This window comes from Enhydra lutris, unplaced genomic scaffold (genome assembly GCF_002288905.1).
Source record: "Enhydra lutris kenyoni isolate GAN:26980312 unplaced genomic scaffold, ASM228890v2 scaffoldscaffold6, whole genome shotgun sequence".
NCBI lineage: Eukaryota > Metazoa > Chordata > Mammalia > Carnivora > Mustelidae > Enhydra > Enhydra lutris.
Window position 1 is genome coordinate 1,444,394 of NW_019154090.1, and position 14,293 is coordinate 1,458,686.

The 14,293-nt window shown below is 63.9% G+C and overlaps 1 protein-coding gene across 2 annotated transcripts in view; it reads left to right on the forward strand.

Annotated features, from left to right (window-relative positions):
- The window catches only part of LOC111141516 (laminin subunit alpha 5), a 47,528-nt gene that overhangs the window by 11,087 nt on the left and 22,148 nt on the right, over positions 1-14,293 (forward strand). For both annotated transcript variants that reach the window (XM_022494120.1, XM_022494121.1), the window contains exons 3-17: positions 2,777-2,894; positions 3,565-3,683; positions 3,766-3,936; positions 4,029-4,126; positions 7,634-7,749; positions 7,939-8,057; positions 8,295-8,385; positions 8,561-8,695; positions 8,836-8,898; positions 12,714-12,854; positions 12,936-13,073; positions 13,169-13,303; positions 13,386-13,520; positions 13,596-13,733; positions 14,219-14,271. In XM_022494120.1, coding sequence (XP_022349828.1) covers positions 2,777-2,894; positions 3,565-3,683; positions 3,766-3,936; positions 4,029-4,126; positions 7,634-7,749; positions 7,939-8,057; positions 8,295-8,385; positions 8,561-8,695; positions 8,836-8,898; positions 12,714-12,854; positions 12,936-13,073; positions 13,169-13,303; positions 13,386-13,520; positions 13,596-13,733; positions 14,219-14,271 — 1,770 coding nt within the window. The remainder of the gene's footprint in view (positions 1-2,776; positions 2,895-3,564; positions 3,684-3,765; positions 3,937-4,028; positions 4,127-7,633; positions 7,750-7,938; positions 8,058-8,294; positions 8,386-8,560; positions 8,696-8,835; positions 8,899-12,713; positions 12,855-12,935; positions 13,074-13,168; positions 13,304-13,385; positions 13,521-13,595; positions 13,734-14,218; positions 14,272-14,293) is intronic.

The window sequence follows — 14,293 nt, forward strand, 5'->3', positions numbered from 1 at the left end:
GGACAGATGGGGCATGCAAGGTGCGCGGCTGCCTCCCCTCCAGCCCAGGGCCGTGGGGCAGCCCCTGAGGGCCCGTGCGACTGGCGAGGCGGCACACAGATGGAGGCAGGGGTCCTTCAGCGGGTCCCAGGACGCTGCGCATGGGGGCGGATGCTTCCACACCCTGGTCCTGCCTGATCGGTGCATTTGAATCAATAGTCGTGCAAGTGCTCTCAGCTGGGAAGAATGCGACCAGCGTCGACCTGGGGGAGGGACAGAGCTGGCCAGCAGAGAGGGCAGCCCGGCGGCCTCGCTCAGGGAAAGGCGGGGGTGGGTCCCAGGGGAGCTGGCTGGGAAACTTTAAGTTCCTCTGGGCTTTGGTGGGGGCCGAGCCGCCGGCCACCCCCCAAGAACGGCATGTGGGTATCTCACACAACCCAGTGCCCCCTACTCCCTGCCCTTCTTGCTGTGACCCCTTCCTCACAGAGACCCCTCCTGGCATGGGAGCCATGGGAGTTCCCCCCAGAGCTCCCTGGAGCGCCTGAGGGTCAGCCAAGGTGCCAGGTTGGGTGTAGGGTTAGTACCACCCCCCCCCCCCCCCCCCCGCCCCGCCACTGACTGAAGCCCCTCCCCCAATGGGTGGGGCTAATGGGACAACGCTGTCAGAGCCTGGGTGCTCTGGCTGCGGGTAAATAAGCCCGTGCCCCCTCCCACCCTGGGGAGAGGCGGCTCTTGGCATGAACTGGGCCTGTCTCTGCGAACGCCGGCCTTCTGGAAAGGGCAGGACTCAGAAGGTGTATCTCAGGGGCCCAGACCTCCCACCCTCTCCCGCCCCCCATTCTTAGCAGCCTGTGCCCACCTTCCCTCATGGGGTCACCACAGTGGCCTCAGGTTGATGGGGGGTGGGGGGCTGACTCTGGGCCTTGGGCAGCCCTCAAGGGGCCCCTGCCCTGTGCCGTGCGGCCCCTCTGCTCTGGGCCCGGCCCGCCAGGTCCAGGGAAGGAGGTACTGGAGAGGACCCGCTCCCAGGGCTGGTGGGGCGCTGATGAGGGTGCGGGGGATGGCCTGGAGCGGGATGTCACCCCTGAGGCTGGTGCACAGTTCACTGCCTGCCTGGGGGTGCCCATGGGAGGGCCCTGGGATGGCGGTGTGGGCTCCCATCCCAGGCCCCCAAGGGGGCATGTCCACTGGCTGTGTCTGCCCTTGTCTAGGACCTCCCACTCTTGAGTGTCTGGCCCTCCCAGTGCAAACTGGGGATGTCCCAAGCCCCACTGCCTTCCCTGCCTGGGTCTCCTCAGAGCCCGAGCATACCCTGCCCAGAGGCGAGCCTGGACAGTGGCCCTGCCTGCTTTGTTGTTCCCTTGACTTTGGGGCAGAGGGCTGGGAGCGGGGGAGGCACTGGCTGGCCCTCAGTGCCCCAGGGCCTGGAAACCATCATCCCTCCCTTCAGCGATCTCTGCCCTGTGGTCGGCGCGCGGAGCCTGGGGCTGGGCTGGGCACTCAGATGCCAGCCTGAGAAGCGTGCGAGCAGGGGCACCCCAGAGAAGCACGGCTGGGCGTGTGAGGGTGGGCCTCTCTGCTGGCTGCCCTCGGAGGGGTCTCTGTGGCCCTGCCTCATCGTTGAGCCCACAGGCAGTTCTCAGGGCCCTTCCTGGGAACTGTGGCCCGGGGCTGGGGGCTCTGGGCGCTGATGTGGGGATCCCTTGCCATGTAGTACGTCCCCGGGGCGCTAGATGAGGGGTACCTTTGGCAACGAGAACCCAGCCAGAGGGGGTTGGGGCTCAGACCTGCTGGGTGCAGGCCTGAGGGCAATCGACAGAGGAGGAGCCTCGGCCGGCCCCGAGGGGCACGAGACACCAGGGCATCCCAGGATGCTGACCTCCGGTCTGGAAGACGTGAGAGACAGGCATGAGTGCGGCCTGGAAGTGGGGTTGTGCTGGGACCAGCGACAGGACAGGCTGGTCTGGCTGGGGATCGAGGGGTTCTTGGGGCCTCTGGAGGAACAGCTTCGCCCTTCCCCCGTCTCTGTGCTGCCCTGACATGCCCGGGGCTCCACGATGCTCCAGCTTCCAGCTCCTGGGCTGCTGGGGTCTCCCCAGCCCAGTCCCAAGAGGCCTCATTCCCCGGTCTGCCTACCCTACTGGGGCCTCCTGAGGAGGACAGGGCCTGTCCCCGGGACCTCGGTGGCCATGGGCCAGTCAGAGGGAAAGGGGCAGGTCCTGAGTCAGCCCTGAGAATGACGAGGGGCTAACCAAGGTGGGGCTGGGACAAGGGCCCCGTCCTGGGAGCTGCCGCTGTTTGGAGAGGCCTGGCATACGTGGGAGCTGGGCTACCATCCCACCACCTGCCCAGGCCTGGCCACCAGAGCTTCAGGGACCGTGGAATGAGCTCCTGTCCAGGCCGGCTGGCCTCACTGCCTGGACACTGGACAGGCTGCCCCTGTGTGCCCCTTCCATCCCAGCCCCAACAGGTCCGCCTGCGGCCTCAGAGCCTGACAGACCCATGTGCCTCTAGGGCAGGGATGGAGGGAGGCACCCCTAAGCCCAGGAGGGGAGACATTCAGAAACCGTGGGTTCCCACCCTTTGTCTCCGTGTCCCCGGTGCCGGCCTCAGCAGCCACGGGTCCAAGTGACCTGGGGGCCGCTCTCTGAGCTGGCTGGACCCCACAGGCCAGATCCCCAGATGGCCAATGTGGGAAAAGAGCCCACCTTACAGGGTGGGGCAGTACCCCGAGTGTTTGGGGCCCTGGGCTGAGTGGAGGGGGCCTGGGACGTCAACACCGCGCCGCCCCCCACAGGTCTTCCACGTGGCCTACGTGCTGATCAAGTTCGCCAACTCACCGCGGCCAGACCTCTGGGTGCTGGAGCGGTCCACAGACTTCGGCCACACCTACCAGCCATGGCAGTTCTTTGCCTGTGAGTCTCCGGTGGGGGCTGATGGGGTCCGTCCCCTGGGGTGGGCTGCTGTGGCTGGGCTCCTTCAGAGTCCCCGCGTGCCAGGCCGGCCCTCATGCCCTCCCTCCCGCATGTGTTAGGGGCGTGAGGCGTGAGTTCCCAGGGCAGGTGCATGGTAAGCAGCTCCTGTCCCTGATGTGGGGCACGGCTGGGCCCAGAGGCTGGTGGCACCAGGCGTCCCTGGTGCTACCTCTTGCCTCCCTCTCGACCGGCTTCATGGTCCGGCAGCTCCTGAAGGAACGAGGGCGGGAGGCACGGTGGCTCCCTAGCCCGCCACGTCCGAGGCCTCCGTGACCGATCACCATGGGAGCCTGCGATTGGGTGGGCCTCGGTCACGGGTCCCCCAAAACTCCACAGGCGAGAGCAGTTGGAGATGGTCATCCAAGGATGGGGATGTGGGGGGCACTTGTCTCTGCAGAGAGAGGCACGCGTGGCGAAGGCTGGAAGGTGTCAGTCCGCAAGGCGTGCGCAAGTGCAGGGTTTCTGGGCTTGGGCAGGGGCCGCCCCGCCCTCCGTGTCCTCCTGGGGAGGCACCTCCCCCCTTCTTCAACCCGGCGCCGCAGGGGTGGTGGGGCGGCCCGTCGGGGAGCGGCAGTGCTCCAGCGCGCTCCTGGGCCCCGCGTCCCCACAGCGTCCAAGAGGGACTGCCTGGAACGGTTCGGGCCACAGACGCTGGAGCGCATCGCGCGGGACGACCATGTCATCTGCTCCACCGAGCACTCGAGGATCGTGCCCCTGGAGAACGGAGAGGTGGGCCCCGGGGCCACCGGGGGGGGCCCCGCTCGTGGGAGGGTGGCGGCCCCCCTGGCCTGACCCTCTGCCCCGCGTGCAGATTGTGGTGTCCCTGGTGAACGGGCGGCCGGGGGCCAGGAATTTCTCCTCCTCACCCCTGCTGTGGGAGTTCACCAAAGCCAGCAACGTGCGCCTGCGGCTCCTGCGCACCAACACGCTGCTGGGCCACCTCATGGGCAAGGCGCTGCGGGACCCCACCGTCACCCGCCGGGTGAGGCGCGGCCAGGGTGCGGAGGGGCTGTGGGGCCGGCGGGGCCCGGCTGGGGCAGGGGGCCGTGGCACTCACCGCCCCCACCCCCATAGTACTACTACAGCATCAAGGACATCAGCATCGGCGGCCGCTGTGTCTGCCACGGCCACGCGGACGTCTGCGATGCCCAAGACCCCACCGACCCCTTCAGGTGAGGCCCGCTGCCCCCATCCTCCTCATTCCCTTCCCAGTGCAGGGAGTGGGAGACCTGGTTCCACTGCCCACTGTGTCCCTCGTCCTGCGTGGCCACCCCTGGCCTCCATCCCCTTAGGTGTGTGGCCAAGTGCAGGGCTGTCCTGTGCCTGGGACGACCTATTTGTCTTGTAGTCAGAGGCCTCTGCCATCCCCGGAGAAGCTGGGGCCCTGTGTGGGGCAGTGGGGATATCCTTGGCCTGAGGCTGCACGTCCCTGTTCTCCAGCCCCCTCCCTTCCCTCAGGACATGGATAAGACGCTCCTTGCTGTCCCCAGCTGCTCCCCCTGCCACCCCGCACGGTCCTTGCGCACGGCTTCCGGAGCTCAGGCGCTGCTGGTGGCCCTGGGAAATTAAGTGCCCGTGGGAATGTGCGCTGGCGGAGAGGGGAGCCCGCGGGCACCAGATCAGCCTCAGAGGAGCGGCGGGCCTGCCCTTACTTGCTGGGGAGGCGTTGGCATCCGCTCTGACTCCCCTGTACCAGGGTGTGACCTGAGCCCGGCTCTGCCTGGGGGCGCGAGGGGTGGGGTGGGCTGGGCGGCTTCCCCAGAAGCACGAACACCAGCACCCCCCACACACCGTGTTTCGGGGCGCTGGCCTGCCCTGCGCACTCTGCTCCCGTGTCCTGCGCCGCAGCCGCTTCTTCAGGGAGAGCTCCGCCCCTTCGTACCCCCGACTCCGTCGTCTCCAGCCATCAGCCCCCGCCTGGACCACCGTCCCCGTCCCCACCCCCACCTGCACCCTCTCCCCCCATCACCACCACCGCTTTGCCAGCTACCTGCCTCGCTCTGTCCTGAATCCCTCGTTCACTCTCCCCCTTTCCCTTGGTTTGGAAGTTACGTGTTTTGTTTCGATCGCTGTCTCAGTCCAGTTGGGTCGCCGTCACCACACACCGTAGACGAGGGGCTCGTAACAACAGAAACTTACCGCTGTTCTCGAGGCCGACAAGGGCCCACGTCTCGGGGTGTCCTCACGTGGCACAGGGGGTGAGGGAGCTCTCTGGGGTCCTTTTACAAGGACGCTACGCCCACTGATGGGGGCTCCATCCTTACGACTAATCACCCCTCAAAGGCCCCACCTCCAGCTACCATCACCGCGGGGACTAGTCTGCGTGTTCTCGGGGACGCCCGCGTTCAGCCGGGGCAGGACTTCACAGCAGCCGCGGCCCTCGTGACGGGCGTGGTTGACCTGCTCTTGCGGCTGCTCACATGGCCCTGTAAGCAGGAGCTCCGTCCCCACGGCCCAGGTGCCGCCTCCTGATCCGCCCAGGCCCTTGACCGCGCCCCTCCTTGACGCACCTTGCACCCTGGCCACTCGGTCCCTTTGCCCGAAGCATGTCTCTGGCTGTTGTTGCCATGAGGCCGTGTCCCTGTCTGACGACCGTTGCTGCGACAGCTGCATCAGCCTCCCTCTCGGGGGATCGTTTAGCTGGCTACAGAACTCCGGTTGGCGGCCGTGCCAGCGCGTCACCTGGCGTTCTGATGGTCAGCAGAGTCCACAGTCACCTGCGTTGTTGCCCCTCTGGCTTATCTGTCCTTTCTGGAGGGTTCTATGACCTTCCCCTGGTGCTCTGCGGATTTCCTCTACGGCATCTAGGAGCCGTAGGTCTTCTGTGGCTCAGGACTCCTGCCCTTTTCTTTTTTTTTAGAAGATTATTTATTTATTTGACAGAGAGAGCGAGAGACAGAGAGGGAACACAGGTGGGGGGAGTGGGAGAGGGAGAAGCAGGCTTCCTGCTGAGCAGGGAGCCCGATCTCGATTCCAGGACCCTGGGATCATGACCTGAAGCCGAAGGCAGACGCTTAACGACTGAGCCACCCAGGGGCCCGACTCCTGCCTTTTAAATCTGAGAGTGTGTGTCATTAATTCAAGACCATTCCTGGCCATCCGCTCTGCCTGCCAGCTCTCTACCTCTTTCCTCTTTCTGGAATCCCGTTCCGTGGATGGGATCTCCCTGTGGTTTCCTTCTGTCTCTGAATGTCTCCTGTGGTCCCCTCTCTGCCTTCTGAGCTGCTCTGGGTCGGTTCTTGGGATCACCAAACCTCCAGCCGGGCGTCGCCGTCCGCTGTCTTCAGTTGCAGTGATTTTATTTTCCGTCTATAGAAGTTGTGTCTGGTTCTTCGGCCATATCTCGCTCTTTTTTTTAAAGATTTTATTTATTTATTTGATACAGAAAGATCACAAGTAGGCAGGGAGGCAGACAGAGAGAGAGGAGGAAGCAGGCTCCCCGCCGAGCAGAGAGCCCGATGCGGGGCTTGATCCCAGGACCCTGAGATCATGACCTGAGCCAAAGGCAGCGGCTTAACCCACTGAGCCACCCAGGCGTCCCACATCTCTCTTTTTTCATAGCATCGCGTTTCCTGTGTTTTAGTTAGTTTCTATGTTTGGTTATAACTCTAAGCATTCTTATTTCATGGCTTCTACCTACGTGCTCCTGATTCCTGGGGTTGGGTCACGCTGACGGTTGCGTTGATAGACCCGGCTGCATTGTGTCCTGCTGGTCCTGCAGCAGTGCCTCGTCTGAGCTTGGTTGGGGATGGTCGCTCCCCAGGGCTTTTGTGGGGTCCTTTGCCCAGTGACCTGCGGTGTCACTGCCCGGCTCCACGTCCTGGGTCGTTGCCCGGCGCCCTACGCAGACCGTGGCACAGCCAGACGCCAGCTGTAGGTCCGACATCAGGCCGCCAGAGCCAGGGCGGAGACAGGCCGGCTTCCTGGAGCTGCTCCTGCTCCCTGTTCCCCAGAGGCCCTCCAGATAGCCCAGACCCCAGCGGCCACAGTGTTGATACCCAGGGCCCTGCAGACTCTTTGGGTTGCAGGGGACGGGGCTCTGACCGTGTGGTCTGAGGCCTGGGGCTCCGCTGACCAGCTTCCGAGGTCCGGCTCGGGGCATGCAGAGCACAGCAGGTGCGGTGCTGGCCCCGGGCCCACCGAGCGGGCAGCCCCACTGTGGCTGAGTCATGGAGGGGTGTGTCGGGTGGGACTCTGGCAGGGGTGTGTGAATGGTAGGAGGCTGCGACCTCAGGCCTGAGCCGTGGCCAGCTGTCCCCCGAGCCAGCAGGAGCCGCTCTCCAGAACGGCCAGCAGGATTTGAGCCTCTGCCTGGTGTCCACCCCCGCTGGAAGAGGAAGCTGTTCCTGGCCCCTTGCCCCTGGGGAGGCACTGGAAGCATGGGGGCGTCTGGCTGAGCTCATACTGCTGAGTGAGAACCGGGCCTCGGCCCTGGCCCGGGGAGGCTGTGGGCTCGGCCTGAGGGCCTGGCCATGGCAAGGAGGGGCTAGCTCTATCCTGAAGGACCTGGAGCACCAGGCACTCTGTAGGTGGGGCCCAGCCACGCTGACCACTCAGTCCCCATCCCAGTCACCACCCACAACAAATCCCGTCCCTCCTGCTGCCCTCCGTGAAGGCTGGGTGCACCCCTGTGTCCCCCAGGTCCACAGTGTGGCCGCTCCTGTCCCGTGTCCCCACAGGCTTCAGTGCACCTGTCAGCACAACACGTGTGGGGGCTCCTGCGACCGCTGCTGCCCCGGCTTCAACCAGCGGCCGTGGAAGCCGGCCACCGCCGACCGCGCCAACGAGTGCCAGTGTGAGTGCCCAGCACGTGCTCGCCTGCAGCCCCGCACACGCTCTCCCAGCTCTGCCCCGGCCACGTGGTGTGTGCTGTCGCCCACATCAGGCCACGCCCGGGCCGCCGGTGGTTTGTGAGATGTGCCCTGGGGGTCCCTGCGAGGTGGGTCCCTGGAGGCCTGTAAACAGCTCTGCCCCTTCTCTCCAGCCTGCAACTGCCACGGCCACGCCGATGACTGCTTCTATGACCCTGAGGTGGACCGGCTCAGCGCCAGCCAGAACCGGAACAACGTCTACCAGGGCGGGGGCGTGTGCATCGACTGCCAGGTGGGGGTCGGGGCGGGGGCGTGTGCATCGACTGCCAGGTGGGGGTCGGGGGGTCGGGGGCGTGTGCATCGACTGCCAGGTGGGGGTCGGGGGGTCGGGGGGCCCGTGGTGGCAGCTGGGTGGGTCTGGGGCACTGGGGTGGTGGGCCGGGGCCCCCGGCATGGTGCACCCAGGGCCAGAGTGGGGGGAGTTGGGGGTGGGAGGGTCTGTGGACTCAGTGGCCCCGTCCCGCCCCAGCATCACACCACTGGCATCAACTGTGAGCGCTGCCTGCCTGGCTTCTTCCGGGCCCCAGACCAGCCCCTCGACTCTCCCCATGCTTGCCGCCGTGAGTGGGGTCAGCCCCGGGAGGGGGGCTCCTGGGGGACGGGGGTGTCGGGGGGGCCCTCGTGCTGCTCCAGGAGGCCCGGCCTGGCTCTCCTCCCCCTTGCCCGCGCTAGGGAAGCAGAGCCGGCCCCGTGGCCCCAGACTCGGGGTCTCATGAGGCCCCGGTGCCCGCCCAGGCTGCAGCTGCGAGTCGGACTTCACGGACGGGACGTGTGAGGACCTGACGGGCCGCTGCTACTGCCGGCCCAACTTCACGGGCGAGCGCTGCGACGCCTGTGCCGAGGGCTTCACCGGCTTCCCGCGCTGCTACCGTGAGGGCGTCGGCTGGGGGCGGGGTGGCTGGGTTACAGTCCCCAGAGCCCGGTGGGGGACCCAGGGCAGAGCCCCTCGGTCCTGTCCGCCTCTGGCCGCGCCGAGCTGACTGGCTGACCTGTGCTGTTTCCTCCCTCAGCGGTACCCTCCTTGTCCCCCAACGACACCGGGGAGCAGGTGCTACCGGCGGGACAGATCGTGAGTGAGTGTCCGCCGAGGCCCCTGTCCTTCCCTGGCCCCTGCGGAGGCCCCGAGAGTGGGGTTGTCGTGTGGTCCTCTCATGTCCGGCTCTTGTGTTTTCATGCACGTGATGCATCTTCGCGTTAGGAAACCTTCTGCATGAAGCAGAACAGGGGTACCCAGAGTCGCGTCACTGTCGCGCGGCCCCTCCCCCACAGCCGGGCCCCTCCCACGCGCTGCACACGGCGCTGGGCGAAGATGGGTGTGTGTCCCGGGAGCTGCTCTGGCCTTCCTGCCGCCGCATCCTGTAAGCACGTCTCCCCACGTTCTGTGTCATCGGACACATGTAGCATTTCTTCAGTCAACCCCAAGTTGTTGGAAATTTAAGTGCTTTCCAGCTAAAAAAAAAATGCTACAGTAAACATCCTTGCAGCACAAGCTTTCCATAAATTCTCAATAATTTCTGTAAAACAATTTCCTAGAAGGTTCTGAGTCACGAGACTTGCCTATTCTGGCACGTTCTGGGCTGTAGGTTGCCAAATCGCTGTCTTGAAAGAAGCCGTGTTGGGCGACGTGATGGTAGCGGCATCCGTAGGCGCAGACGGTCCTCGCCGGACCACGGGCCCTGCTTGTGGCTGTCAGCTCGGCCGGTGGGGACCCCCCACCCCCTGCCACGTTTCTGGAATTGGGCGCACCTCTTGGGACGCACCTTCCTAACGGGGTGCGCTCTGCTGCCGGCGGGGTCTTGCTTAGACCGCATTTGGCATTTGTTGTCTCCTGTGTGTCTTTGACGCGTCTTGAGGGGACCTTCTTTCGAGTGTGTCCTGAGCACGTATCTGCTTTCCTGGGGAGTGTGTCGTCCGGGCTCCGTGCTCACGTTTCTGTCCGTGGGCCGGCTCTCCGCGCACCCCGTGTCCCGGCGGGGCCACCCGCCCTGTGTCTTCAGGGCTCCTGTTCCCTGGGCTGGCATGTGGACCCCCAGCTGGTCCTGTGGCCACGGTTCTTTCCTCTGACTCCCTCTGACGCGTGCGCACGTGGCACACGCTCCGCTCGCTCACTTGTGCCTGTCGCTGTTGGACGGTTTCTCCATACATGTTCGCATCCGCTTCGCTTCGGTGCTGGGAACGCGGGTCGGCGGCCTTCTCCCAGGAGAAGCCGGATGGTACTTGCCTGCTGTCGACGGCGAGGGCCACGTGTCCTATCGTGCGTGGCTCTGGAGCCCCGCCGTCACGCGCCGTGGCTGGATCTTGGCATCGAGCGTGTGGGTGTGCGTGGGCCTGGCTGCGTTCTGGGAAGGCCTGATTTGCAGAGCCACTGAGCGGCCCCCGGGCTGCAGTTTGTTGATGCCCAGCAGATGTGCTGGGGGCCCTCCCGTCCCCCCGGCCCAGGGTCGGCGCTGCAGACGGCCCACACCGTTGGGGCTTCAGTGCCGGGCCGCAGATCGTGCAAGGAATTCTATTCGTGCCTTTCCTAGAGAGCACCTGTGTGTCTGTATTCGTAAGGGAGGCTGGCTGAAGGCTTTCCAGGTTGTTTTTTTTGGTGGGGGGTGCGGGCCGTCGTCTTGCTTAAGTTTTGTAACTGAAAATACTTGGGAAATGACCCACACTTGGTTACGCTCCACAACAGTCTACAAATCACGGAATCACCCGTTTCTTCCTTCCTTCCTTTCCTCCTTTCTACCTGCCTGCCTTTTTCCTTCCTTCCTTCCTTCCTTTAACATTTTATTTATTTGAGAGAGAGCACACAAGTGGGGGAGCAGCAGGCAGAGGGAGAAGCAGACTCCCCGCTGAGCAGGGAGCCCGATGCGGGGCTCGATCCCAGGACCCTGAGGCCGTGAGCTGAGCTGAAGGCAGATCCTTCATCAGCTGAGTTGTCAGGTACCCCCAAAACCACCCAAATCTTAGGAGTTTGATGGAACTTAGAAGGATGCCTGGTCCTGACTCCTGCTGGTCTTCGATAATCGTCATTTCTTCTCTGGTTCTTGTGTCCGTTCATTTCCCACCTCAGCGTAGGTCGGTTTGAGTCATTTTTCCTTAGCAGATCGTGTCCTTTGCATTTGAAAATGTATTGGTATAAAAATCATGCACAGGGGCGCCTGGGTGGCTCAGTTGTTAGCCATCTGCTTTCGGCTCAGGTCATGATCTCAGGGTCCTGGGATCGAGCCCCGCATCTCGGGCTCCCTGCTCAGCGGGGGGCCTGCTTCTCCCTCTCCCGCTCCCAAATAAATAAAATCTTTAAAAAAAAAAAGAAAATAAAAATCATGCACAGCTTTCCAACGTGAATTGTGCCTTTCATTTCTCTTACCGTCTGGTCCAATTTCTTCTATTTCCTCCACTTATTAGACGTAGCAGAAGTTTCCTGAATTTATTGATGTTTTCAAGTTACAGCTTAAGATTCCGTCTATAAGATCCGCTGGGGTTTTTCTTGTTTCAGTTTGGGGGAGAGACGCTCCCTGGTGGTCTAGTGGTTAGGATTCGGTGCTCTCTCTCAGTTTGGGGGAGAGATCTGATTTCCTTTTTTTTTTTTTTTAAAGATTTTATTTATTTATTTGAGAGAGAGAGCACACACCACGAGTGGGGACAGGGCAGAGGGAGACGGAGGGCTGCCGTGGCTGGCACCTCCCGCAGGGCGGTGACGTGGCCGTTCTGTCCTTTTGTGATGGCTCAGTCCGAGGTTCACCGCACGGGGGTCAGATGGGGTCTTTGCTTCTCACCTAGAATGTGACGCCCTTTGGAATGTTCTGTGAACGTGTGATGGGTCCGCGAGTGCCGCGCAGGGTACATGTTGCCACGTGTACGCCCACAAGGCGCATGTGTTCATTAAGGTGTTTAAATCCACACGTCCCTGCTCCAACCTCGTCAGGTCCTGGGGATGGAGTCTCCAGCCCTTCTGTCCAGGATGGTGGTTTTGCTAGAACCTTCCAGCTCTCAGGGGTTTGGCCCTTGGCGCCCCGCGACCCCGTGGTCCTGCTCTTAGATTGCAGGGCGTCCTACAGACCCGGGTGGCGAGCTCCCTGTCGTCCTGCTGATGCTTGTGGCCTTGGGTTCCCTGGAATGTTCTGGGGTCTCTGTGCCTGCCTTCTCTGCACCTTGCTGTCCCCTTACGAAGCTGTCCATGGCCCATCTGAGTGCTTGGTTCAACGTGCAGCTTTTCAAGAGAACATGATTCGATTTTCCTTCAGGAGCCAAACTGAGGCCTCTGGTTCTGGGTCGTGAGAGGAGCCGTGGCCCGGGCAAGGCCGTGGCCGTCAGGCGGGGCTCGCTCCTGCTTCTCCATCTCGTTTCTTCTTCTCCTGAGATACCTCCTTCCCGCCTGTGTCTTGCCAGGTTGGGCAACAGATGGGTTTCGGTTTGACTTGCGTTTCTTCTTGAAGGATTTCCGTGTTCTGTCTCTCTCTGGTCCAGCCGGGGGCCACCCTGCACTTGACAAATACCAGACCGTTACTTTCTACGAGCAACAAACAGTAGTCGTGACTTCTCTTTATGCGTAAGACGTTCCCCGTGCTTTCCCTCCTCTTTTCCAAGCTGCAAGTTACTCATAAATCAGATTGGAGTCTCTTTTTTGCCTTGTTACTGTTTCATTTTTACGTCTTCTCTGGTTGTGTTGGCGCCTGCCGCGGACTTAGCAGCTTCGTCGCAAACGGTGTCCCACGAGTTTGGGCCGCCCTGAATTCGTGACGCGCTTCTCCACAGACAGCGGCTCTGCCTTCTGGCGGTTCTTGCCTCCTAGTGCGGTGTGAGCACAGTGTGGAGACGAAGGGAGCGAGTGTGTGGCGGGCAGGGTTTCTGGCGGGGAGGGCCGGGTCTGCGGGCGTCTGAACACCCCTCCCCCCGCCAGACTGTGACTGCAGTGCCGCGGGGACCCAAGGCAACGCCTGCCGCAGGGACCCACAGCTGGGACGCTGCGTGTGCAAACCCGGCTTCCAGGGCACCCACTGCGAGCACTGCGCCCCGGGCTTCTACGGCCCCAGCTGCCAGCGTGAGTGTAGCCCTGATCCTGTCCCCCTGGCCCTGGGAGCCTGTCCCCTCTCCGACTGAGCACGGCCCCTGCCTCCTGCAGCGTGCCAGTGCTCTAGCCCTGGAGTGGTGGACGGGGACTGTGACCGGGACTCGGGCAGCTGTACCTGCCGGGAAGGCTTCGAGGGGCCCGCGTGCGACCGCTGTGCCCCGGGCTACTTCCACTTCCCTCTCTGCCAGTGTGAGTGAGGCCTCCCCAGCGGGCACGGGTGGGTGTGGGGCCCAGGGCATGGCCTGCCTGGCTTAGGGGCCCCGGTGTGTTGCTTTGCTCCCTAGTGTGTGGCTGTAGCCCTGTGGGGACCCTGCCCGAGGGCTGCGACGAGGCTGGTCACTGCCCGTGCCGGCCGGAGTTTGACGGCCCTCACTGTGACCGCTGCCGCCCGGGCTACCATGGCTACCCTAACTGCCGCGGTGAGCAGAGGGCTGGAGGGGGGCCTGATGGGAGCAGGAGGACCTGCCGTGCGCCCAGGGCTTAACCCCGTGTCCCCTGCAGCCTGCACCTGTGATCCCCGGGGTGCTCTGGACCAGCTCTGCGGGCCGGGCGGGATGTGCCACTGCCACCCGGGCTACACGGGTGCCACCTGCCAGGAGTGCAGCCCTGGCTTCCACGGCTTCCCCGACTGTGCCCGTGAGTGCCCATGCTGGGGGCAGGGAGGGCGGGCGTGTCCCCACCGCATGCCCACGCCCTGCCGTCCTTGCCTAGCCTGCCGCTGCTCTGCCGAGGGCTCCCTGCACGCGTCCTGCGACTCCCGCAGCGGGCAGTGCCCCTGCCGGCCCCGGGTGACGGGGCTGCGGTGTGACATGTGTGCAGCAGGCGCCTACAATTTCCCATACTGTGAAGGTGAGCTCGCGCCGTGGGCGTGTCCGTGCCGTGTGTGTCGTTCCCTGCCGTCCCCGTGCATGTGCCGCGTGTGCCCCTGCGTGGGTTCCTGCGGCCGTCCGTGCGCATGGCCACGTGAGCACCTGCGTGAACATCGTGTGCTGCGCGTGCACGGTAGCGTGCACGTGTCCGTGGCAGTGTCCTCGGTGTGAAGGTTCATCGCCCTGTGTTCACGGGCTTTGTGCACACATGTGTTCGCAGCTGTCTGCACGGCCCGCGTTCACACACACGTCCGCAGGCCTCGTGGCTTGTTGTGTGCTCGTTTCTGTTCCCTGGAGTGGGGGAGGGTGCATGGGGCGCGCGAGCCGCCGTAGCCACGGCTTCACGCCCGCGCGGGAGGCATACAGGCGGCTCCACGCAGCCGTGGGTCCGGGCCAGGCCTGGGGAGGCCCTTGGCCATCAGAGTCAGTGACTGCGAAGTGACCACAGGCTGGGTCTCTCCCCAGCTGGCTCCTGCCACCCTGCCGGGCTGGCCCCGGTGGATCCCGGCCTTCCTGAGGTAAGCCCTAGTCGGCCCTCAG